The following is a 22134-nucleotide window of genomic DNA, read 5'->3' as shown; positions in this document are numbered from 1 at the left end:
AACTCTTGACAAGCTGCACCTCTGCAACGATGCACAGAAACTGCGCACTCTTTTATTGCAGAAACAAAAATGCTACAGCCTCACCTCCCCCGTGTGTCTGTTAGTGTTGGATATCTTTCGTCGAAGTACTTTTGAAAAGACCCGTATTCCCAGGCTCTCTCAACCTTCTTCGCCATGAGCTTCATGTTCTTCCCTGTCCAGTGTATGTATTTCTGCATATGAAGGGTCAGTCGCTTCTTCGAGCCCTCTGGCGGCTGGCGCGTCTCATAGAACATTCTGAAATACAGAAATAAAATTACAGAACAATAACACATAAGTCAATACATCTACATAAACTCCTCGAGAAGCGACAGCAGAAACTCCTGACAAGCTGCACGTCTAGACTGCCACGATACACAGAAACTTCGCATATCAACTGGTGGGAAGCATACGAGCAAATGCATCCAGGCGCATTTACACAGAGGCGCCGCGATATGCATGCACCTTACACGTGTTTTCCTGCCCTTGGATCATGCTTTCTAAGTGCAATCCTCGTGTTCTTTTTGCTCGGTGATTTGTGCGTCATATAAAAGAAGTTAGAGAGGGCGGCGCTTTTCAGCTGCACTAGAAGACGCTTGCTACGACTACGCAGCAGGCATGGAGAGAGAAAAAACATCTTAGGGGTCAGGCAACAACCACTCGGCGTAGAAGTACGTAGACACACCCCATCACCGAAAGAGGTGGAGGCGGAGATGACGTCAGAACGGGATACAAAGAACCTTAGACAGCTTTAAAACACGAAAATGCTTAAATAACTGAACGAAGACTTATTCCGCCCCTACATACTCCTCAAATGTTTCAGTGTGAGGAGGCAAGTCATAAGACAGGGCAGGCAGCCGGGAAGAGCAGAAGAGCACGCACATAAGGCTTACTAGTGCAGCACCCACCCGTTTTCTGTTACCATAAATAATTCATAAAATACAAAATAACTATTTTGCAAGTATTTCTTTTACCGTTCATATGAAGGCCCGATAAAAAATATTGTGGGGCCCACCTCGACAGTGCATGCACGGCGATTACTGCTTGCTTCCAACGCCTGTGGAAGTATTACAAATAATGCTCTTCTTGCTACTCAAAAGCTATTGGGCTTTTCTCGATATATGCGTACACCTTGGACACCTGTTCTGGGCACGCTGTACGGAGCAGCGCGTCTAACTAGCCCAAATCTATTCGGATTAATTTCCGTCGGAATACCCATCACTTTGCACAGCCACAGCATGTGACAGCAATTTACCATCACACTGATTACTCCCTTTTCGGTCAGAGTGAGAAAATATATCTTCCTTCTTGTACACCTAGAACTATTGTGACTTCTCCCACATAACTGACTTAAATACATCTGCTTGGTTAGAACTGTTTGGTTCATCAGACGGTAGCTATTATACGTTTAGTGGGTTCTGTAGGACGCGAATCTTTCTTCGTTCTGTGTACCACCTCATGGAGGGATATGCTGCTAGGGGCTAATCAGACGGCAAGATATTGCTATTGTCGTATTCCCCTCATCCCCTACTCGTGCATAGCATCCATCGAGGAGGTCAATTGATCTGCTAACTGTCTGCCTAGCCCTTTTATATGTAGGAAAAAGCAGTTTGTAGGCAAACATCACTGACGCATTATGTGTGGCAAAAGACGGTCCTCTCAAGAGGACAAGCACGCCTTTTTCGGCGCAAGTTTGCAGTAAAAGAAAACGTGTGGCCTTGATGGCCCGAGCATAAGTCAAAGCTCGTATCATCGTGTAGAATGTTCTTTTATGCGCTGACAATGCAACGTGGTACTGGCAATTCAGTGCCGTTGAGGCAAGGCAACCTGTCTGTTCTCCCCCTCCAAGCCACCACTTGCCTACTAGTTGGCAGCATAGAATGCCGCCACCATTTGTTCCCACCTTTTAACTATGGAGAATTTTACAAGATTCGTATGCGCTTTTCTGCAACACCTAGGCGGTGGGCGCAGATAAACAGAATGAGCATGTAGCTCGTCATGATGAACCACACCACAACTGCAGGCTGTAACAAAGTTCGAATAGATATGTTAACAGCCCCCACACAGACGTTAGCAAGCAGAAAGATGATCAGCTGATTGTCGTTGGTTCCCTTAAGTGACCACTGCGGACACACACGGGCTGTACGCACAGAAGCAGAGCGCAGGAAAGAATAGTTACTAACGTGCTGTTCCCAAAAGTGCCTTTGACAACTGAAAATGCTGAGCATCTCATGATCACTCATCATAAATGCTGTACAAAGACCAGCGCTCACCAGCCAGCGCATCTGAGAGGGTTGCTGTGCCTACAGCGAATAGTTCAATGCCTCCAACGAAGGCCACCCATGTGAGATTAACAAAGCGGCGTCGAGCCAAAAGACCGATGCCCTCTTGCAACAACAAACCAAAAGAAATGAACAGAAATGCGAAACTGAGTTGCACAAAAGACACGCACTGATTACACGGAGAAGATGGTAAAATACCGACACCCTAGCGGAAATAGGGGGTCAAAACGCCGCTGCATTTTTAGTTTCGTTGATGCATTTGTGTTGCATATGCCACACAAATGCATCAACGAAACTAAAAATGCAACAGAGCTTGGACACCTGGTACGTTGTAAAGGTGGAGGCCGACTGAATAACCTACAAGTAGAGGTGCAGAACGAGGGAAAGTAAATTCAGCCGCTTGTTGGTGGTCCTGTAAGGAAGAGGATAGAGAGAGGCCATAACGTCACGTGACAACAGGCGACATAAAAAGCAAACACAACGAGGAAAACATGCAGGAGAGGCGGCGACAACCAGACACTGCAGGCGGGAAAGCAACGAAGAAAGAAACATAATCGAGGGGTGAATGCCAACTATGATGTCCAGCAACATTGCTTACTTAGACTTTCTTGTTTGCTGCGTCGGTGACCGCGTGACTACGAAATGTCCCAAAGCAACGGCAATCAAGAACAAGCAAAGGAAACCTAAAGTACAGAGATAACCACACATACACAACAAGTACGTGACAAAAGCAACATAATGAAAATGCGAGACTGCATGTCGGTGCCTTTTACGCACAAGTTGCAATTGGCTGCTTCCCCAACAGTACAGGAACAAAGATGAAAGTGGGGGGAGAAAACACCAAATAGCCACCTTAGTACCTACCTACAGACCCGAGGATCCCCTCCCTGTTGGACGAGAAGAAATCTGCAACCAGTCGGCGACGCACAATCTAAATACTGGAGCATTAAGCCCAAGCCTAATCGAATTACTGCTAAGATGCAAACGCCTAATGCTTGAGGCTCACTTGTTCGCGCCCCCTCCATCATCCAGTCGTCAAGATCACCGACGGAAATAATGATCTGATAGCCTGCCCGCAAAAGTCGTAAGGCATAGGCAATAATCGTCCATTCTCTACGACCCTAAACTCTGCAAAATATCGGGTCATGGTTGCCGCCGAGCCATGACCCACGCCTCGAAGCCGCATGACTACCATCCTGCATGTAGCTGAATTTTCCATTTGAGTGGTTACAAAATCAGCGTAGGCCTGTTAGCTTTAGAATGTGCAGACATCCGAAAAATGAAAACCCACAAATAAGAAGCAGTAGACCGATTGCTCCAGCTTTGTAAGGATGGCCGCTATAGACGCATACCAACTCGCCCACTGAGTACAACACAGCAACACGGGATTTCCTAATTTGCCAAAATGAGAAGCACATAACAGCCCGCTCATATACGAGGCTGCTAAAGGCTAGAAGATGAACAACAGAACCCTGAGCATTCATTTTAACCATCTCCAAGCAGAAGGGCCTCGGATTTCAGGGTCAAAGGCTTTGGTATTGACAATTTTGGATGCCTACAGACGAAAACCACCATTAGAGTCATGTAAAAATTCCAATGCAGGCCGTATTCTGTCTCGGAGACCTACAGACAATACGCACAACAGTAATGAGCAGAACACAGCATGGAAGAGCGTCACGCGGGTGCAACGAAACATTACAGGCAGAGGGAGGGAAGCAATGGGGGGGCAAGAGACGGACGCATCAAAGAAGGACCGATGATGCAGAAAGTCTCCTATCGTCCTTCCTGGCTGCTGGAATCTTAGGCCTCGATGTTAATTTCATAAAGGAGAAGTGAGCTACACCTGGGCACGCCTGCATATAGGCTAAGTGCAGAGGTTAGAGTTATCCGTTTAGGGCTTTGCAGTAATGGAGGACGCTGCAGCTTACATGCAGATTTGTCAGCGACATGAAAATGAGGCGAATAAGCCCGAAGATACCTAACGGGCCGCTGTGAAGGGCTGCGCGGCTCACATAGGCCCACAGCGATTCCTGCCTGTTAGGGCAACCTAAACAGAAGAATACAGAAAAAAGGGAGTTGGCAAATCCCAGAAGATGGGACGGAATTTCGAAAATATCACTCAAGACGAATGAAGGGACGCTGAACTAAAGGGGGACACAGCACCCCGGTCACCATAAACATGTGGGGTACAGCATATCTGAGACTTTGAGGCCTGTTCCCAAGTGGCTTGCTGTAACTGCGTTTGCATGCAGTGCGTAAACTCTCAACGTATGTGCAGCAGCAGACCCTTTGAGTGTGAAGAGACCATTCCTGAAGTGAAGATAATGCCCCCAACTCCTAAATCCATCTGCCTCAAACACAAACACCCCAAACTTCAGACCTTTTACCCTAAACCTGTGGGCCACATAATCTAAATATCTGGGCGCTGTCAAACCAAAACGAGGAGCCCCCCCCCCCACGACAGCAATACCTAGGCCGGAGGCTAAGAAGTGGGCATCAGTAAGTCAACTAAAGCTAAGTCATAACCTCTAGGACCTCACTAGGGTCACTCCTGAGTTGATACTTTTGCAGAACTTCCGCGGAAAAGTCAAAAAATCAACGCCTAAGATAGCTGAAAACGCAAACCCCGAATACCAAGTCGTGATTTGCATGCACGAAACCCTAATTCCTAACCCCTGGGCGAAAAAAGCAAGTAAGCACTGCTTAAACCCTTTCTGATATCCGGGATGAACCACGGGGGACTCACCCGCGCAGGTGACAATCATCTGCATGGAGCGGTGGTCTGCAAATGACACCAAATGCCCACGGCTGCAGCAACAGCCGCAGCATCAGGCGCAGAAGCAGCAGCAAGTGATGGCGGGGGCATAGAAGGAGGAGGGGACGCAACTGAAGCAGCAATAGATGAAAACATCGGAGACGTAAAAGCAGAAATAGCAGCAGAAGCCGAGTCTCTCGCTACTCACTTCTTCCCTAGCGTCGAGAGTTCACCTCCTCCTCTGAAGAACAAAAACACAAAACTTTGGACAGCTAGTCAAACAATCAACTGCACAACTCCAATTAAAGCTTATTATTGTACCATTTGAAGCAACCTGAGGCAGCAGCGGTAGCAGCAGCTGTCATAGCAAGCGTCAGCTACAGCATCAGCAACAGCAAGATGGCCAACTGTAGCAGCCAATGATGGTGAGCTACAGGCCACAAAGTCTTCGTTGGATGTACGTACTGCAAGCGTTGTAAGGAGATAGTGCCTGGAATCCCTTGACAGCTGTAAGGGCAGCGCAAACAGAACATTTTTCGAGTTTATGGTCTTTAGGCTTAGTGTACTGGCCACCGTATCCTGTAAAGCTTCGTTAATGTATCCATGTCTGAGCGTGAATGTGCCCATGGAGCTGCTAGAGCATGCCGTTTGCCAGGAGTTTCGCGCAGATGATAATGCGCGCCTACGCAAGAACTTGATTTGTACTATTCACGCGTGCATATGAACATGCGTATGTGTACACGCTGCCATGCATCTATGCTGTCGTTTTCACACGTTACTACATATGTATGAGGTTTGATATATTATCCAAGTATGCAGGCTATGCATGTTTATTTAAGTACCCAGACACCCACATCCACGCGCACAAACACGAAAGCATTGGTAAGCAGGTAAACACACGCCCACATCTGCACGCAACCAAACTGAGGTAGACATAGAAGGGTGATATGCACGAACACACAAATGTTGCTGATGTGCAGCTGCGTGTATATATTTGGTGGGCCTCTTGAATGATGGCTCCGTCATCTTGGCGTTTTTTTGGGGTGCACCTACATGAATGTCGCTAAGGCGCAGATGATTAGTTGAATCCCCAAAACGACGTGTATAGGGACAGGAAAGAGGAAGGCGTAACATGGTATTAAAAAGCAACAAGCAAAAGGGCTCAGCGCCTCAGGAGCAGCGGCGGGAAGAGACAAAAGTGCTGCAGCAGCAGCAGCGGCTGCTGCCACCAGAGACAGCGATACAGGCGGTAATAATAAATAAAAATACACGAAAAACAGCGCACACAGAGGTAAGAACAGCCGTCGCAAAACCAGCAAAAGAAGACACCAAAGAGATACCGGACGAGACATTGAGACCCCCAGCCGGTTTTTTATAAGCAAAACAAGCTGCTGAGCCACCAAAGGAGAGACCTGAGACAGACATAAATCCGGCAAAAAGGCAGCAATCCGGAAAAGCCAGTCTACCTTGCACGCCTCCGCATCTTTATACACATATGCAGACATGAGTATGCATGAACATGCAGTATATGCAATTATGTATACAAATAGACACACGTATATCTATACACACTATATATCTGTATCAACATCCACTCCTGCTGTGATCAGAATGGACGCCTCTCCACATATTCTGTTGCATTCAGCTAGTCGTACACCTATTAGGGTGACGCAGGTCAACAACTCCAGGAGATTCGGCTTCTCGAATTTATTGTAACTGCCAAATGTCAGGATGGACTTGTACTGTTTATCCGCCGCCGTGAGGGTGCAGTCACTTAAGACTTCGCCAAGGGCCCTCAGGCTCTTGGTGGCACCCGTTGGAGGACGGCGGAAGGGGAATCCAGCCGAAATAAATGAACTGCGGATGCCTGGAGGAACGTAATGAGGAGACCAGGGGGCCGGGCAGGCAAAGGCCTGCAGCAAGAAAGAGCTTAACGTGTTGGGGGGCCCCCAGAGAGAAGGGGCCCCCTTCGCCGTGGCCGTTTCCATACGTGCTGCCTACGAACCTGCAGAGGACCTCTTAAAACTGGAAGAGACAGGCCTCTTCAGCGCCTTGCTGCTAGGCTTAGAGGTTTAGGACTTAGGAATAGGTAATCATCGGATCCACTGTAGGGGGTGCCCGGGGCCCCTAGGACCTGTCTCGGCAGCAGTATATGCCCCAAACCAGGTCTCCCCAGCAGGAATTGAGATAGGAAATAAAGAAATGGATGTCTACTAGATATTCTAATTACCTAGTGTATGGTGAGGTGCACAGACATCCCAGGTCGTCACGGATGAGCGGGCGGCCGCCGGCTGGTTTTTTTATCGGCCGCGCTGGGCAGGTGGTGCTGCAGCTGGAAGTGTTCACTGGTTCTGTTTCCCCAGATTTCAGGCGAAGACAAAATGAATTTGTAAAAATGACGGGGAAATAAAATGAATCTTGACTTCTTTTTATTTGACCCTTCGGACCGGAATTTGCCGCCTGCGGCACACAGACACCGAAAGCGCTGCTCCAGCAAAGGCCCTTTTCTTCCCTTCCCTTTATTTTTTCTGGTAATTGACTTATGTTTCACTCATTCTCAAGCTGCCCCTCAGGGCACTGGAATTTCCTCATTTTTGCTCCTGCCGCCCCTGCCAGTCTGTCGGAACAGCACAGTTTCCCGTCCCGCTCTGCCTGCCTTCAGAGGGCCCCTGGGGCCACAGGGGGGCCCCACCTGAGCTCGGAGGTAGATGATTGAGGGGAGAGTCTCATCGAAGGCCAAAGGAGAAGCAGCATTCGCTCAACACCACGAATGTTGCATGGGAATTGTACTGGTCCTTTTCTCATCCTGCTCTGTAGGGTGTAGGGCAAGGTTCTGAAGGCTTACCCTAACTTGGCAAGGATTTAAGGTTTAAAAGAAAGAATTACTCAGCGACCGTTCTGGAGGGACGTAGGTTTTGTGCACAGAATGGCGGTCGGGGCCCCCTGTGATGTAGAAGAGGAGGAACTCTCACCTGCCCCTGCTGCCGCTCAAGCTGCAGCAGCAGCACCACCACCCGTTCCGGTTGCGGCAAAGGCGCCGTCAATCACAGCATCTGCTGCAATAGAAGCATCTGAGGCAGCAGACGACTTCTTCGAAGCAGTGTCTGCTCACAGACAAGAACAAGATCAAAGGTATGCGAACGGGAACACTCCTCGACTCTCCTCCATACCTCTTTCAGGTGTACAGACACCTGAAGCGCGGGGTGGAGATGAAGGTCTCCAGCGGCGTACAGAGGAATCATCTGGGGCTTTTTCGCAGCCCTCGGACCGGTTGTTATCTTCTGCTGGGCATCCCAGAGCCCCCCCCACGGCGCCCTCAAGTAACAGGCCTTCTCAAGGGGCCCCATCAAGAGGGTCCCTAAGGATTTCGTCTACTGACCCTGCCATTCACAAGGCGCAAGATGAGGGGCATGAGGGTCCCAAGGCTGGTTCCTCTTCCAGGATGGTTTCTGCAAGCAACCCTCTTGAGGAGCCCCCCTGTGGAGGAAAACGGGGGGCTCCTTGTGCACCTCCCCACAGCAGTAGACGCTCTGAAGGCGCCCTTCTACTGGAGGCATCAGCGGCAGAAGCGGAGTCTTCCCCCCTGGAGCCGCCGCAAACAGAGAGAAGGGCCACCACAGGGGCCCTCCAGGACACTTTCCGGTCTCGGGGGGCCCCGGGTTCTGCTCGGTCTCTGTTGTCACCAGCCGGCAGCATAGTTGGCATGCTGCAGCGGCAACCACAGCAGCAACAACTAAGAAGGCAATCAGAACCTAAGAGAGCATTCTTGCCACTAAACCTACAAAGGGCGCATGATGTGAGTTCGCATTGCTACAAGGTGCTGCTGGTCCTCCACCATTTGCTGCCGTTGCATTTCCACTCGATGCTGTTGTTCTTGCTGCTGCTTTATGGGCTGTTTGTGTACCTTTTGCTGTGCCTCCCATTGCTGCAGCAACGTATGCAGACGATCGACATTCAAAGGGGCACCGAAGATCCGGATGGCCCCATAGCGGTGGTGAGACATGCATGCAAAGGAAGCCCCACACAGTTGAGTTGAGGATCTTCTCTGCATGCATGCGAATATCTTAAGTTTTTGGCTTTGGGCTCTCCGTAGGCACCCGACGAAGATTTACTAGACCAGCTACACAAACTCTCTACGAAAATTCAGGCGCAAGAAGACGAGAAGGTAACGCATCATCAGCAGCACCAGTTTTCTTTATTTTTGCTTGCTAGCTGGTTCAGGGTTTGTTAGAGAAAGAGGGTCTCTAGGGTTTAGGATCTAGGGCTTGAGGTGTTGGTTATCCTGCAGAGGGTCATGGCGGAGGAGAGTTTTCAGCTGGAACAGATCCTCAAGCGGCAGTACCACACAGATATTCGGCAGAAGTCCGAGCAGAACAGACAGCTTGCGCTGGACAACCAGACTCTCAGGCAGCAACTCGTAAGCAGACGGGACAGATGCACTACACAAATTGCGTTTGACGATTTAGAGGAGTATAATGCTTGGACATTTGGGAGTGTGGGCGACATGGTTTTATTGTTGCTGTCCCGTCTGTCAGCGCCGCCACAGACCCTCTTTGTTGCTGTTTCCGTGGGTAGCTCATCAGTTTCGAGCTGCTTCATACTGAATGCGTTGGGGACTTCAGGAGAAACTGAGCTCGGAGTGCGAAGGGCTGAGAGGAGCTGTTGCGCTTGCGGAGGAGGTCATGTCCAGTTTCTTCCAGCGTCTGATGAGGCCACGTCTCGCTCTGCCCGCAAGCCATCGAGTCAGTATCTTCAAGCCAAGGCAACACAGCACCTACGTCTGAGATGGAAGTGCACTTCATATTGTTGGAAAGCTAAGTTTGGCCTGTCCCACGGGAAACAGCTCCCGAGCCCTGCTGCAGAGAAATACGAAAGAAAATAAATTTGTGGTTAGTTTTCCGTTTTTGTTACAGGAGGAGGACCCTATCCTCTCCGCCTCTTCTGACTCTGCTCTGGAGGCCCGTCTCAATGCATTGTTTACGGCCTTAAGAAACGCACTAGCTGCCGAGCAAGACTCTCTCGACCTCTCAACACAGCAAGTAAAGGCCACCTGAATTCAAGCAAATATATTTCCTACGTTGCCTGCGGTTCACTGTACAGAAGCGGCTCGCTCTTCACGAAAACCCAACGGGCTGTTCTTTGCAGGGGCATACAGTCGAGCTTCTTATAATCCCCTTGTTATGACCCATAGAGCCGATGGTATGCTCGACTTTCGGGTGTTTGTGGTGGCTACAGGAACTCCAGCAGCGGCTGGAAGGGGCAGCTGCCCTTTGTCGTGCGACGTCTGCTGCTGCTGCTGCAGCAGCGGCCATCGTGTCACCCAGACCACCGGAAAGCCTTCACGGAGATGATGAAGCTGGTAAGATGCCAGCCGCTGGAACTACAGCAGCAGCAGCAGGTCTGGCATTTTTGCAACAGGAAAAGCGGCTGCCCCCCTTGCCCCTTGTTGATGTGGAGACGCCTCTGCCGAGCAGCGAAGCCCAGCTCGAAAGCCTAAAGCGTCAAATTGAAAGGCTCCGCGAAAACCTGGGTGCATTTACAGAAGGACTGCTGCAGGCGCACGAAAGTGAGACCAATGCCCATCGTGGTTGTTCGTTTGGGATTGGGGAGGGGCTTTCCCACACACCCGTGCGGGTTGTGCATTTGATTTTTTGCCCCCACAAGAGTGTAATCATGCGCCGTCTCATGCATACATGCTATCTGCCTGTCAAAGTGCCCGTTGCTGCGTTTGCATGTTGCTGCAGGGCACCTGCAAGCCCAGCGGCCAGCCGGCGTCGCTGCGAAGCCTGAGGGCCTCGTAGAAAGGGTGGAGGCCCTCAAGTACGTGGATGTATCACCGGTAAAAAAAGCATTTTCCAAGTCCCCCGCCGCAAAGGAGCCTCAACTCACTCTCCCTCCCGAAAGGGATCTCGCCGGCGTCTCGCCGGTAGCAGCAGTGGGTGGCCCGAAGGGCCCCGCAGCCTATATGGGTGCCCCCGCGACGTCAGCAGTGGGGAAAACAAAGACTTTATGGGGTGCTGCTACGAAGCGGGAGGACAGGGGAGCTCCTGTGCTGCAGTTGCCCCCCCATGCTGAAAGGATACGGGGAGCTGTGTTGCGTCCTGCTGTGCCTCAGCTAAGGCAGCAGCAGCACAGCAGCCCTTGTAATGCAGAAGGAGGCTGGGGGTCCTGCCTGCCGTCTAACAGCGGAGGCCCGTTCGAGTCTTGCTGTGAAAAGCCCCCCAGAACAGGCGTGGTCTTACCTCCTCTCAAGCAGCGCCAACAACAGAGCAGCAGGGGGCCTTGCAGCCGCCAGAGGGGCCCCTCTAAGGGACGTCCCCCTTTAGTGGGGCCCCCTGAAGGGCTTCCAGTCTCCGCATCTGCGGCGAGTCTGCTGCCAGCCCTGAAGCCCGCTCCAGCTGCAGCAGTAGCAGTTGCTGCTGCATCTCGTGCTTCCAGAGGGGGGCTCATGGGTTCGGCGTCAGCAGTTGACCTATCTGTCGTTGGGAGGCCCCTAGGGCCTCCACGAGGGGCCCCCACCCACGCTACGTCACTATACACAGGCCCCAACTACGGGCACTACCCTATCCCTGTTGGGAGACTGCAGGGTGGCCCTGTCTTGGGGCCCCTTCCTCTCCCCCGCAGGGTGCAGCAGAATGCCGTTCTACCTGCAGACGCAAACAGGAAACAGTGGGCTGCTTCGTCTCGCAGCAAGAGCAGCAGTGGCAGCGGTAGGGTGTTCAGCCGCACAAGACGCAGTTGCTCTCCCATCAAAGAAAGGTGGGGGGAGGATGCTTCCTCTAAGGGGCCCTCGGGGGGAGACCCCCCGTCTGAGCTGCCTGGAGCTGCGCTGGCGATTGAGTCGAAAGTCAGCCCCACAGCAGCGGATGCCAGAGGAGGAGGGCCCCACGGAGCTCGTCTTAGAAATCCCCTTCTTGTTCGGGAGGAGTGGGGGCCCGGTGGCCCCCAGAGAGCGATGGAACTGGGGGGACCACGGGGGCCCCCATGCCCCCTCCTTGGGGGCCCTGCGCTGTATGCTGTCACACCACCAAGAGAACTGTCACCTGCAGCGATGCCACCAGCAGACTGGAGCAGAGGAGGGGCCTCTCTTTACCCAGATAGCATGGGGGAATATCCAGGGACGAGCGCTGCCCTGGGAGCTGTTGTGAACCAAGACGCAGCACTAGCAGCAAGGCTAGTGTCGCCGCCGTCGAGCAACTTCGTGCACTCCTACAGTCAGCCTCCCAGAAGAGCTCCCCCCATGGAGGCGGTGGCGCACCTTAGCCAAGCTCTACTCCAGCAGCAGCAGCAGCAGCAGCAGGCGTTCATCATGTCCCTCAAATCTCCAGCAACAGCAGCAGCGACGGGAAGTAATGTAGGCATACTTCGAAGCCCCCTAAATGCATACACTCCTGTGAACTGCCGGTGCATCACCCCTTCCAGTGTGAGGCCTCCTCCGCTTGCTTCCGTAGCGGTGGGTAGGGGGGGAGCCCTTGGGGCCCCCTCTCCGGGTGGGGGTAGGAACGCAGGAGGCCCTTGGGGAGCATGCGGCTTGTTAAGCCCTCTTTGCTATTCGAATCCCCCTCATAAAAGCCCCAACAGTAGCCGCAGCAGCAGCAACATCCACAACATACCGCGACAGAAGGAGGACGTGGGAGAGTGGTCTCAGCCGAGGCCCTGAGTTGATCCTTGTGTCAGTTTATCTTTGTACCCTTAGTATTCATTTAACGTTTTTGTGTGTTTAAGGCTTTGGCATGTCGCATCAGCCGGGAACTGGCTGCTGGCACTGCAGTTATGCAGCAGGTCGACAGCATCACCGGACTCCGGTTGACCACAGCAGCGAAAGGAGCCCCCCTTACGTTGAGGCTGTGCCATTGGCAGAAAACGCTGAAGGCGCTCAAGAAAGGGGCCCCCGTTGGGCCCCTATTGGATCGCCCCGGCAAACGGTGTAAGCTCGGGGACTTCGGGCCAAAGGGGATCGACGACGGTCATGGCCTCTCGCATATCCTGCGGAAGAGGTGCGCGCACACGCAGGCCGTCTGATGACGTAGGATGAATGCAGCACAATTCTGCTGCATGCAACAGCGGCCGAAGTTGTCCCTTCTTCCCTAGAGTCTTTGTGGGGCCCTCGTGTTGAACCCCCGCAGAAGACCTACTACGGGATTCTGACCTTAGGGCGACTGCGGATGCAAGAAATGCAGAAGTCGCACAGGCATCTCCGTATAAAGGGTCTCCAATTATAGGAGTTTTTAGCATTTGAAGGTGCAGTCGAATCTGATGGGTCCTCCCGGTCACGGGGGATGCCAGCACAACACTCCACTGCCTGTTGAATAGAAGAGGTTTGAATAGAGTGACAGCCCCTCGTAGCTTCCCAGAAGCGACAGGAGTAGCAGCACCATGTACACCCCAGATCTGACGAGCACTCTGCATCTTACGGCGATCGTTGGGGTCCCTCCCTATGCAGGAAGTGACCGTCATTGGGCTGTTTAGCCTCCCCTGTATAACAGCAAAATAAATTTTCTTAACTCTTCTCTCTCTAAATTGTTGTCGCAAAGACGATGCAGCTGCTGCAGTCTTAGCTAGCAGTAATACGCCTGACGTCCCATGATCCAGCCGATGTACGATGGCATCCACACCAGGGGGTTGCTGGCTTTCAGTCGGGGCCCACGAGCCGATCTCGGTCTCGAGGGGGACCCTTTCTCTGGCGTCCCCACTAACTCCAGAGGCTGTGTAGAGGCTCTTCAATGTCTCCGGAATCGGCACGGAGTCGCTGATGGATCTGTAGTGAGCAATGACGCGTTCGATTACCGAGTCTGAGTCTGTAGCTGCTGACGCCGCTGAAAACGCAGTGAACGGCACAAGACATCACAACTTAGAAATTAAGGATGGCAGCAAACTATAAATCTGTTGCGAAACTAGGTACACCGGTAGAGATAGAATGGCTAGGCAGAATCGAGCCTAAAGAAACCAGGAAGGGAATTCTGTACCTGAATTGGAAGGTAAGGGGAAAAGGGGGATGCCTGCGGGTTTGTTCAATGCGATCACCACGTCGTCCTCGTGTAATATGCGCATTCCCCCGACATGTTTCGCCATTCTCTCTGTGGTTTCTGTCTTAGCACTGCAGTCTGAGTGGGGATCCTCTGATTCTTGTGCGGAGACTGCGGGTGGCTGGGAATTTCGCACTTGCCCGGCAATGCTGAATTTGCAGCGCATGCTGTGTGGAGCCAATCTAGGGGGAATTATAGCTTTCGCCTTGGGTTGGAACTGCCAGGCCAAGGCATAATAAACTGTAGAGAGGAGAAGAGAGATGCATATGACCGTTCGACACCGCACAGGTTTCATGGGTGAGTTCAACAACCGCACAAATAACTGCGGTTGCTTTGGCGCGTCTCAGTGAAGCATCAAAACCCATAACCACACGGGCAAATCCTATTTGTACAAGGGAGTTGTGTAGGAGTTCATCCCGTTTCACCGAGGGCAGTTAATATTGATGAAGGCCGCATCCTGAAGGCGAGGGTGGACACCGCGGAGGCGCGGGGGATGTCTTAAGCCCAATGAGTATAGCAGCATTAATACAAGACAGAACGATGCCTACAGAAGGGTGTCTAGAGCCAAAGACACAGAACGAACGCTGGGACCCACTCTCTGATTTGCTGTGGTGAAACCAGAGGGGAAGTCCTTCTACCAGTAGAGGTTATTCCTCCCCTGTCTTTGTGGCAATTCAGTGAGAGAGATTGATGGAGATCAAAAGTTCTTAAACAATTTCTGGGGGATATGCAGTTGTGCCTTTCTACAAAAAGCAGCTGGACAACTCCCACTCTTGCATGTGATCGCCTCGCGAACGGTTGACTTGAGAGGATCCTGGCCTCGATGCAGAGAAATGAACGTATTCCACATTCCGTTGGAGGAGCATTAAGAAACCATCTTGATAATGCCAGTTTGGAATTAACACGCCCTTGCGGACTGTGTGACGAGAGATTCTCTCGTATGGGAGGATTTCTTGCCTCTACGATGAGTGACCTTGGAGCAAGGCAGTACGCTGCGATATTTGACGGTTGCTGTTTATTCATAACCCAGTCAAAATCCAGAATTGCGCGTATTTAGTCTTAACAGAGTCGCCCACTGGGAAACTTTTACAGGCTCTGTGCAACAGTGGCTGACTTCATGTGTGCGGAGCTGACTAAAGCCGTTTGCTCGTGGAGATGTGTTCCGCTGTTATGCATATTTACACCCGTTTTTGAACGATGAATTTATCCTTCATAATGGAGGCTCCCAAAGTCGTGCATTAGGCTCCCAAAGTCGTGCATCTGTCTCCCTTGAGTCACGTCCGGGACACCCGAGCAGTCATCCCGCTCTTCTAAACAGTTCAGAGTCCATGCAGACACAGATGTTTGGGATGCTTCGCATTTTTGCCCAGTAGAACATCTGAGATCGATTCTGCTACCAACAGGGGTTCCATCTTTACGGCTGCTGAAGCCTTCTTGCTCTTGTGATCCTGTCCCTCCATCTTCCTAGAGGAACAGTTGCGGAAACCCTTTAAATTAAGGGTTGAATCCAGATGTAAGACCCAACTCCCCACTCTAGGCCTTCCAAGACCGTTGCACTGAGCTAGCGTCTTGGTTCTGCAGTTCCCCTCGAGGTTTTAGGAGCATTAGCAGAGTTCAATTAGGAAAAAATCCCAACAGAAGTCCGAATCACACGGAGCGTTCACAACAGACAGACCGAAGTATATGAACAGTCGATCACCCGCTGCATGGCTTCCAACTTAAGGTAGAAAATGGATCATTACATGTAACAATACCGCCACAATGCATGAGAAAGCAAACCGTCATTGAAGCATTCCCTATTCATCATAACGTTATCTTGCGTGCCACGCGCGAATAGTGCTAACAAACCTGCCCCCTCTGAAGCCCCAGTCTACAAAAAAGCACAAATAACTGGTGTTAGGCTGGAAGCTATAAAACAGGCTAAGCACAGTACACTCGAAACGACAAACTCCCAATGCATTTGCCACAAGGTCCGTTATCTCGTCCTTCATACCCCGCTGCGTTGCATCAAAACAAAATACAGAAGTTGACTGCACGAATTACAGATATATTTACAGGAACCCTCCGAACAACTCCTGCGTCATATGATATTGGCACTCGCTTAAATCCCAGCTGGTTCTAACACTAGGGCTCTAACCCACATAGCCCCAGGTCCCACAGCCCAACCGCTACAGTAATGTGGGTTGGTCGCAACTCGTTCACTAGCCTGCAAGGTGTTGCTTAACTGGTTAGCTGCGCACTAAGGTGTGACTTTCTAAGGTGCCCTCCTAATAACACTTGTCAAACTTGCTTGAGCAATTGCTTCCTAGTTTGCGTGCTGAGGTCAGAAGCGCGCCTCTAGTTGCAGGTGCAGTTGGGAATTTGTTCTGGCCTCTCAGCCTTTGTACCATAAAAGAAGGAAACGAAATCGTGCTCTCCTCCGCATACCACTTCAGAACACCGTCCAGCAACCCAAAAAGATTTTTCACAGCCTTGCATATAAACAAATAAAAGCGAGACATCTTGCCTCGAGCCAGCTTGCATTGGGCAATGTCCAGCGCCAAACAGTTCACCCACCCGACCTTCTGAATCCAAGTATTCACAGAAAACAAACGAATCAGAAGGGGCGCTATATTATCAACATCATTCAAATGTGTGACACTGGGCGGCTGCAAAACTCTACTGCCACGGCGGCCATGAAACCCTACTGCCGGCTAGGCCGTGTAGGGAATAACAAGCCAGGTGGCCGCAGTCATATTTCAAGCATGGATTTCTTCGTCTTCGTCTTCATCGTTTGCATCATCCTGATCTTCTGTGGAAAGCCCCAGCTCGCGCATGAGAAGTTGTTCCACCTATGCAAACAACACAGTCGATACGGCCTCCCGTTTCTTCGGGACTCTGGTTTCAGGACGCCACAGAATTTAAGTCGAGTTAAGTTGTCTCAGCTAGCCCGGTTCACTTACCGCATCTCGCTGTTGAACAAGCACAAGCCTCTGCAGCCTTTCGCGCAGGCTGCTCCACAAACCGCAAGCAATAGCAACCACAGCAGAGGGCCGCCACCTTTCGGGGGGGGGTTGGTGGGGGGGGGGGGGGAGCTTGATCGGTCTCCCATCATTTTATAACAACACTCAAGCACAACATAGTGTTAACTCCTTCATCTTGGCTTAACTGCAACGTACTGGCGATGTTTATACACGTGGAACGACAGAGCAACCGCACAAGTCAGGGGAAGAGCTAAAAAAACAAAGAGGATGAAACAAACGAGCAACGTTGCATCCGCCGAGTCTGCAACAAACAAGGGACGCCACTGGAGAACCTGACGTAAGCAGGCCGAGAAACCCAAATTTGTAAGTGTATGGAGTATACAACGGGGTACTATGCCCCTATTTTATGCTGCCCGCACACAAGTACACTTTGGTATTAATGGCAATACATGCGTCTGCAGAACGCAAGCCAGAAATGATGTCGCGGGAAGCTGCGGCGCCAAACCTCACCCACAACAAATCGGACTTCCCCCATAAATAACCCGAAGGGCTGTTCTTCATTCGGATAAAAACAAATGTGCATGCGGGCAGTCGGATGGTGTGCAGGAGCAGCGTCAAATAGTGCGTCGGTATTGTCCACTCCATCCCTCAACCAGCTGCCGAACCTAACAGTACAAGCCGAGCCCATGCACATGTTTGGACGTGTCATGACTCAATAACGCATTCACAGTGGCGCGTTCTCGCTTGATGAACCATCCGGATACGACACCACTTAGATACCCTACCAATGTCTGCAACTCCAGCGAGCAGTAGAATTTAATGTTTCGATCAGAAAATATGCGACTACCTCAGGAAACACTGAAAGTAAAGGCGTACACAAATTTCAGCGTGCCCTTCTGCGTCTCTTCATCCCATGAATACGCGTCAGGTGCCACACTAAGCAAACTGTGCTCGTCCCAGAATCCTGAGTGCGATACACAGACAAAAATGACTCCCTCAAAAGCGGGCAAACACTTGGGGGGCAACAAGCTGTCATCATGCAGGCTAATATTTTGACCATACAGCACTCTCCAGAAAGCGACGTTCCAACTGAATAAGCAAATGCAAGCGGTCGCCCAATATGGCATACCTACGCAAGGCTGAGTAACCCCTCCACGGGATTCCTTGATGGCCAGCCGGTTAAAGCGCGAAACATGTGTTCCTTCTGCCAACAGAACGAAGCACAGAAGCAGCATCAACATCAATTACACTACGGGCTTAGTAATCAGAAATGTCAGTCTGTTTACTCAGAAGTGTTTGACTAACGTGCATCAAGTGAAGGAAACGCCAAATGAAGATGAATGCAAGGATCGTTCTACTCTGTGTCATGAAGCAGTCAACATGTGCAGATGTATTGCCTCATGCAACCGCACGTGGAAGCGTCCGAAGCAAACGTACGGATATACCGAGTGTACATCCACCCGGCATCAATAAAGTGCCGAATTTGAATGGATTCAGGTTCGCCTGGTGGACTGTCATCTGCCTGCGATGCAACGAACGGCGAGAGGTGAAATTTCAATTCTCCGACAAGAGCTGCTTCTGAAGACGCATTGTCTGCTTGTTTCTCTCCCGTTTCGTTCTTGGATTCGCCATCTTCTTTCAATTCTGTCTGCAACTCAGTATCTGCCTTGGCGGCGGCAGCCTCCCGCTCTCTTTCTCCTGACGATTGAACTGAAGTCGCAGCGTTTACGGCGGCGGCGTCACGAGTTCTCGTATCACCTGTAGGCATCTTTTCCTGTTCCCCACCTTTTCCCTTGTGACCGTTCAAGAGGCAAACCCCGACGCGCCACCTGGGAGGACCTTCAACGAGCGCGTCTGCAGAAAAACCAATGCAAGGAACAGGCTGCGCTCCTACCCCTTTGTGCAATGTAGTATCCTTATGTTTGGGCGTACTCGCGATCATTCAGCAATATTTGAATAAGTAGAACCCAACGTAACCCAACGTGTGACGAAGACCCTCTCCAGGGCAGAAGCAGCAAGCAAGGGCCCACCAGGCTTTGCAGAAAGCCGCCGTGCCTCCACGCCACGAAAGGATGAGGCTTCTCGTTGCTCCGTTGGAGCGTCCACCTCGCGTTGTTCGTTTGCTGTCCCACGCTCTGCTGTCTTTGCATCTGAAGAGGGCTGTCCGGATACCACTGTGCTGTGTTCCACTCCGTGCGGTTCTTCCCATATTTCTACGCTGTAGTCAAGAGCAGCGAGCACCCGGTTGACCTTTTCCTGCGATATAGAGAAGGTGAGATACTTCGCTAGGCGGCTCAGCTGCAGCTCAGGGCCGCAAGAAAGCCAAAATGGATCTGATGCAGAGGCGTTGCTCCCCCGCTGCGAAACAAGTTGCTGGGCATCTTCGCACGAGCCGGGAATTGTACCTGCTGCAGACCCTGCAGCAGGGTCCGACTCCCCACCCTCTGTAACTGGCAGCTTGATTAAAGCGATGCAGAAGTGCTCTATGGGAGAAGAAGTGATCGTGTGCCGCCAATACAAAACAGGGTGCGCCAGCCTAGGTTGCCGAGGTGTGTGCATACGAGCAAATATCGAGGGGCGCTGAGGTGGCTGAGGTGGCTCAGTCGAAGTAGAGTTGTGTTGCCCCTGCAAGGCTGCAACTGCGAATTTGTCTGTCAGCCTGCGCTCAATAGATGGTGCAGCATCTCTGTTCAACCACAAATTCAATCCCTGGGAATAGAAGGTCCATCGACCGAAAACGCGAATGAAATGCGGGTCATCCAGGGATCCACCCTTCTCCTGCCTTTGCACCCGACTCGTTGCGCCGCTCTTCTCTCCCTCAGTTGAAGAAGATGAGGAGCCAGAGTCGGATCCTGCATCGTTCTCTTGTTTCACCACGTCACGGCCTCGTGCCATCGCGCGGCGCATGAAGAAATCAGGAGGTATGTCCATGGGGAAAGTTTGGTTCAAAAGGGGCCCCTGTGGCCCCTCAAACGAACTGAACTCTACATGAGGTCTGCCTCCTCCGTCCTTGTCGCACCGTACGATTTCGCCGCCAACAGCAAGTGGAATACTGCATTTGTCGTACACAATAGGGCGAAACGTATGAGTTTCGCTGCTGTTGTCAGCTACGGGGGAGGGCGTCTCCTGCTGTACGTCTGATGCAGCTTTTTCAACAGCAGAAGATGCAAAAGCGGGGGTGGGTGCAGAGGGCTCTGCCAGTGATGAGGTGGCTGCAGATGCGAGAATCACTCCCGCCGTACAACCCCCCCCAGGTGTCCCACCCACAAGATACAGCCCGAAGACTAAAACAACGCCGTGAAGAGCACATAGCCAATGTCCATATGTGCGTGAAACGAACTTGTCTTTTGCCGCTGTCAAGCAGCAGATGCCGCAAGGAGGAACCATTCCGATGTCGAACGCTGGTCCGGGGCGGCGCTTGCGCGACCCGTTCAGCAGCTTCGCCTGTTTCGGATCTCGGAAATTCACCTCATTCTCTGCATATTACCTCTATAGATATACAGTTCTTATCTTGCAGTGAAACTTGCAGCTCGCAGTTGACCTGGAGGCGGAGGATGGCGCCGGACCAGAAATCGAGAAGTAGGGGCAAACGAAGCTAGAAGGGCTCTTCAGTACACGATACTTGGAAAATAACAACGAAATAAAACGCATTTTTCACCCTAGAGATTGTTTTCCGTCACATTCGATGGCAAGACAGGCGGCTCTTCTCATCCCGCATGCAGCTAACGCACGTGGTCTCTTTGTTGGTTCTTCGTACCATTCCACTCCCTCCAGTGTTGGATTGTGTTTGTTCTAAATAATCCGTTGTTGTACGCATCATGGATCGCTGAGACAGCTGGCTTTACAAGATATTTGCTGTTTAGTGGGTAGCGGCGCTGCTTGCTGGCATTCAATGGCGAGGCCAGTAGGACAGACCCCAGCGATTCTTGTGGGGCTCAGCTTCGGCTCTGCCATCGTTCTAGGGGCCTTACTGCTAAAACGTCTGCGCTCTTGGAGGAAGAGAAGAGAAGGACAGACGCTTGCTAGTGGCTGCAAGCCGCTCCCGTCGGAGGTGACGCATTTACGGAGGCCAGATGACACTGATTGCACAGATTAACCCCAGAAAATAGGCATTGCGCATACACGGCATGTAATATACACAAGAATAACGGGACGAGCGAAGAACGCTGCGGACATGATTTCTTCCCTCGGCACATGAGCAGATATGCATCTGTATGCAACTTGTTGAGCCTAATTCCACATTCTGCGTCTTGCATGAGCACTTTATCGCGATGTGTTGCTGGTTTCAGGAGGATAATCAAATCCCCATCTCAAAGGCAGCAGAGAGGTTCGAGGAGGCGCGGGAAGCCGTCGAACTCGCTGCTAAGAATTTGTCAAATGACTCACTCTTGCAACTTTATGGTTGGTCCCCGTTGGCTGTGCCTTTTATGATGTTTGTGCAGTATTTGGACACAAAGACCGTCTGCGTTTTAAAGCATTTATGCATCTGTAGGCAAGGCGCATGCTTACAGAAGTGCTTTGAGCTGCCTCTAAATTCTTCAGCCGACAATATGATGGTGCTGCAGGGTTGTTCAAGCAGGCGACGCAGGGCGACTGTGAGCAGAAGGAGCCTTCTTCGTTCTCCTTTCAAGCTCACTCTAAATGGTAGGCTATGTTCCTTCTTCATTTTTCCCTGCTGTGCAGACTGTCGTCGGAGTAGCCAGCCTGATGTCAGTGATTCTTGGCCTTCTCGCCACATGACAAGTGTACAGTTGTATTCAGAACAAAGGGCGTTTCGATCTCGCTGCTTTTAGGGCCGCCTGGAATGCTCACAAAGGACTCTCCTCGGAGGAAGCCAAAGCCAATTACGTGAAGTTGGCGGTGCACCTCGGGCTAATCGGGCCGTCATCCAAAGTGCAGGGTTCAGCTGCAAGGGCAGGAGGAGCACGAGTAAGCAGGGCCTTTCTTCCCCACTATGCATCAGCCCCTGCATCGTTGCTTACCCTCTACTATTTCTTCTAGCTTGTTAAAGTTCAAATCAAGCAAACAGCATAGCAGTCATCACAGCGTTATATAATAAGTAAGTAAATAAATATATATATATATATATA

The 22134-nt window shown here is 51.4% G+C and overlaps 2 protein-coding genes across 2 annotated transcripts; one reads left to right on the top strand and one right to left on the bottom strand.

Annotated features, from left to right (window-relative positions):
- Window positions 1-7981: 7981 nt before the first annotated feature.
- EMWEY_00016430 (hypothetical protein, conserved) lies at window positions 7982-13077 on the top strand (the record flags this gene model as incomplete). Its single annotated transcript, XM_013479730.1, has 8 exons — window positions 7982-9049; window positions 9149-9220; window positions 9344-9472; window positions 9678-9797; window positions 9969-10094; window positions 10291-10621; window positions 10800-12409; window positions 12781-13077. 8 exons carry the CDS (start codon window positions 7982-7984, stop codon window positions 13075-13077), a joined length of 3753 nt encoding a protein of 1250 aa, XP_013335184.1.
- A 3742-nt stretch (window positions 13078-16819) lies between these two features.
- On the bottom strand, window positions 16820-20431 carry EMWEY_00016420 (hypothetical protein, conserved; the record flags this gene model as incomplete). The annotated part of the gene is made up of 8 exons (XM_013479729.1): window positions 16820-16912; window positions 17024-17072; window positions 17240-17376; window positions 17550-17700; window positions 17921-18008; window positions 18174-18248; window positions 18482-18898; window positions 19075-20431. The coding sequence occupies 8 exons, from the start codon at window positions 20429-20431 to the stop codon at window positions 16820-16822; spliced, it is 2367 nt and encodes a 788-aa protein (XP_013335183.1).
- Window positions 20432-22134: the final 1703 nt, after the last annotated feature.

This window comes from Eimeria maxima, genomic scaffold, assembly GCF_000499605.1.
Source record: "Eimeria maxima Weybridge genomic scaffold, Emw_scaff134, whole genome shotgun sequence".
Taxonomy (NCBI): domain Eukaryota; phylum Apicomplexa; class Conoidasida; order Eucoccidiorida; family Eimeriidae; genus Eimeria; species Eimeria maxima.
The sequence above is the reverse complement of the archived record's forward strand: the minus strand, read 5'-3'. Positions and strand labels throughout refer to the sequence as shown.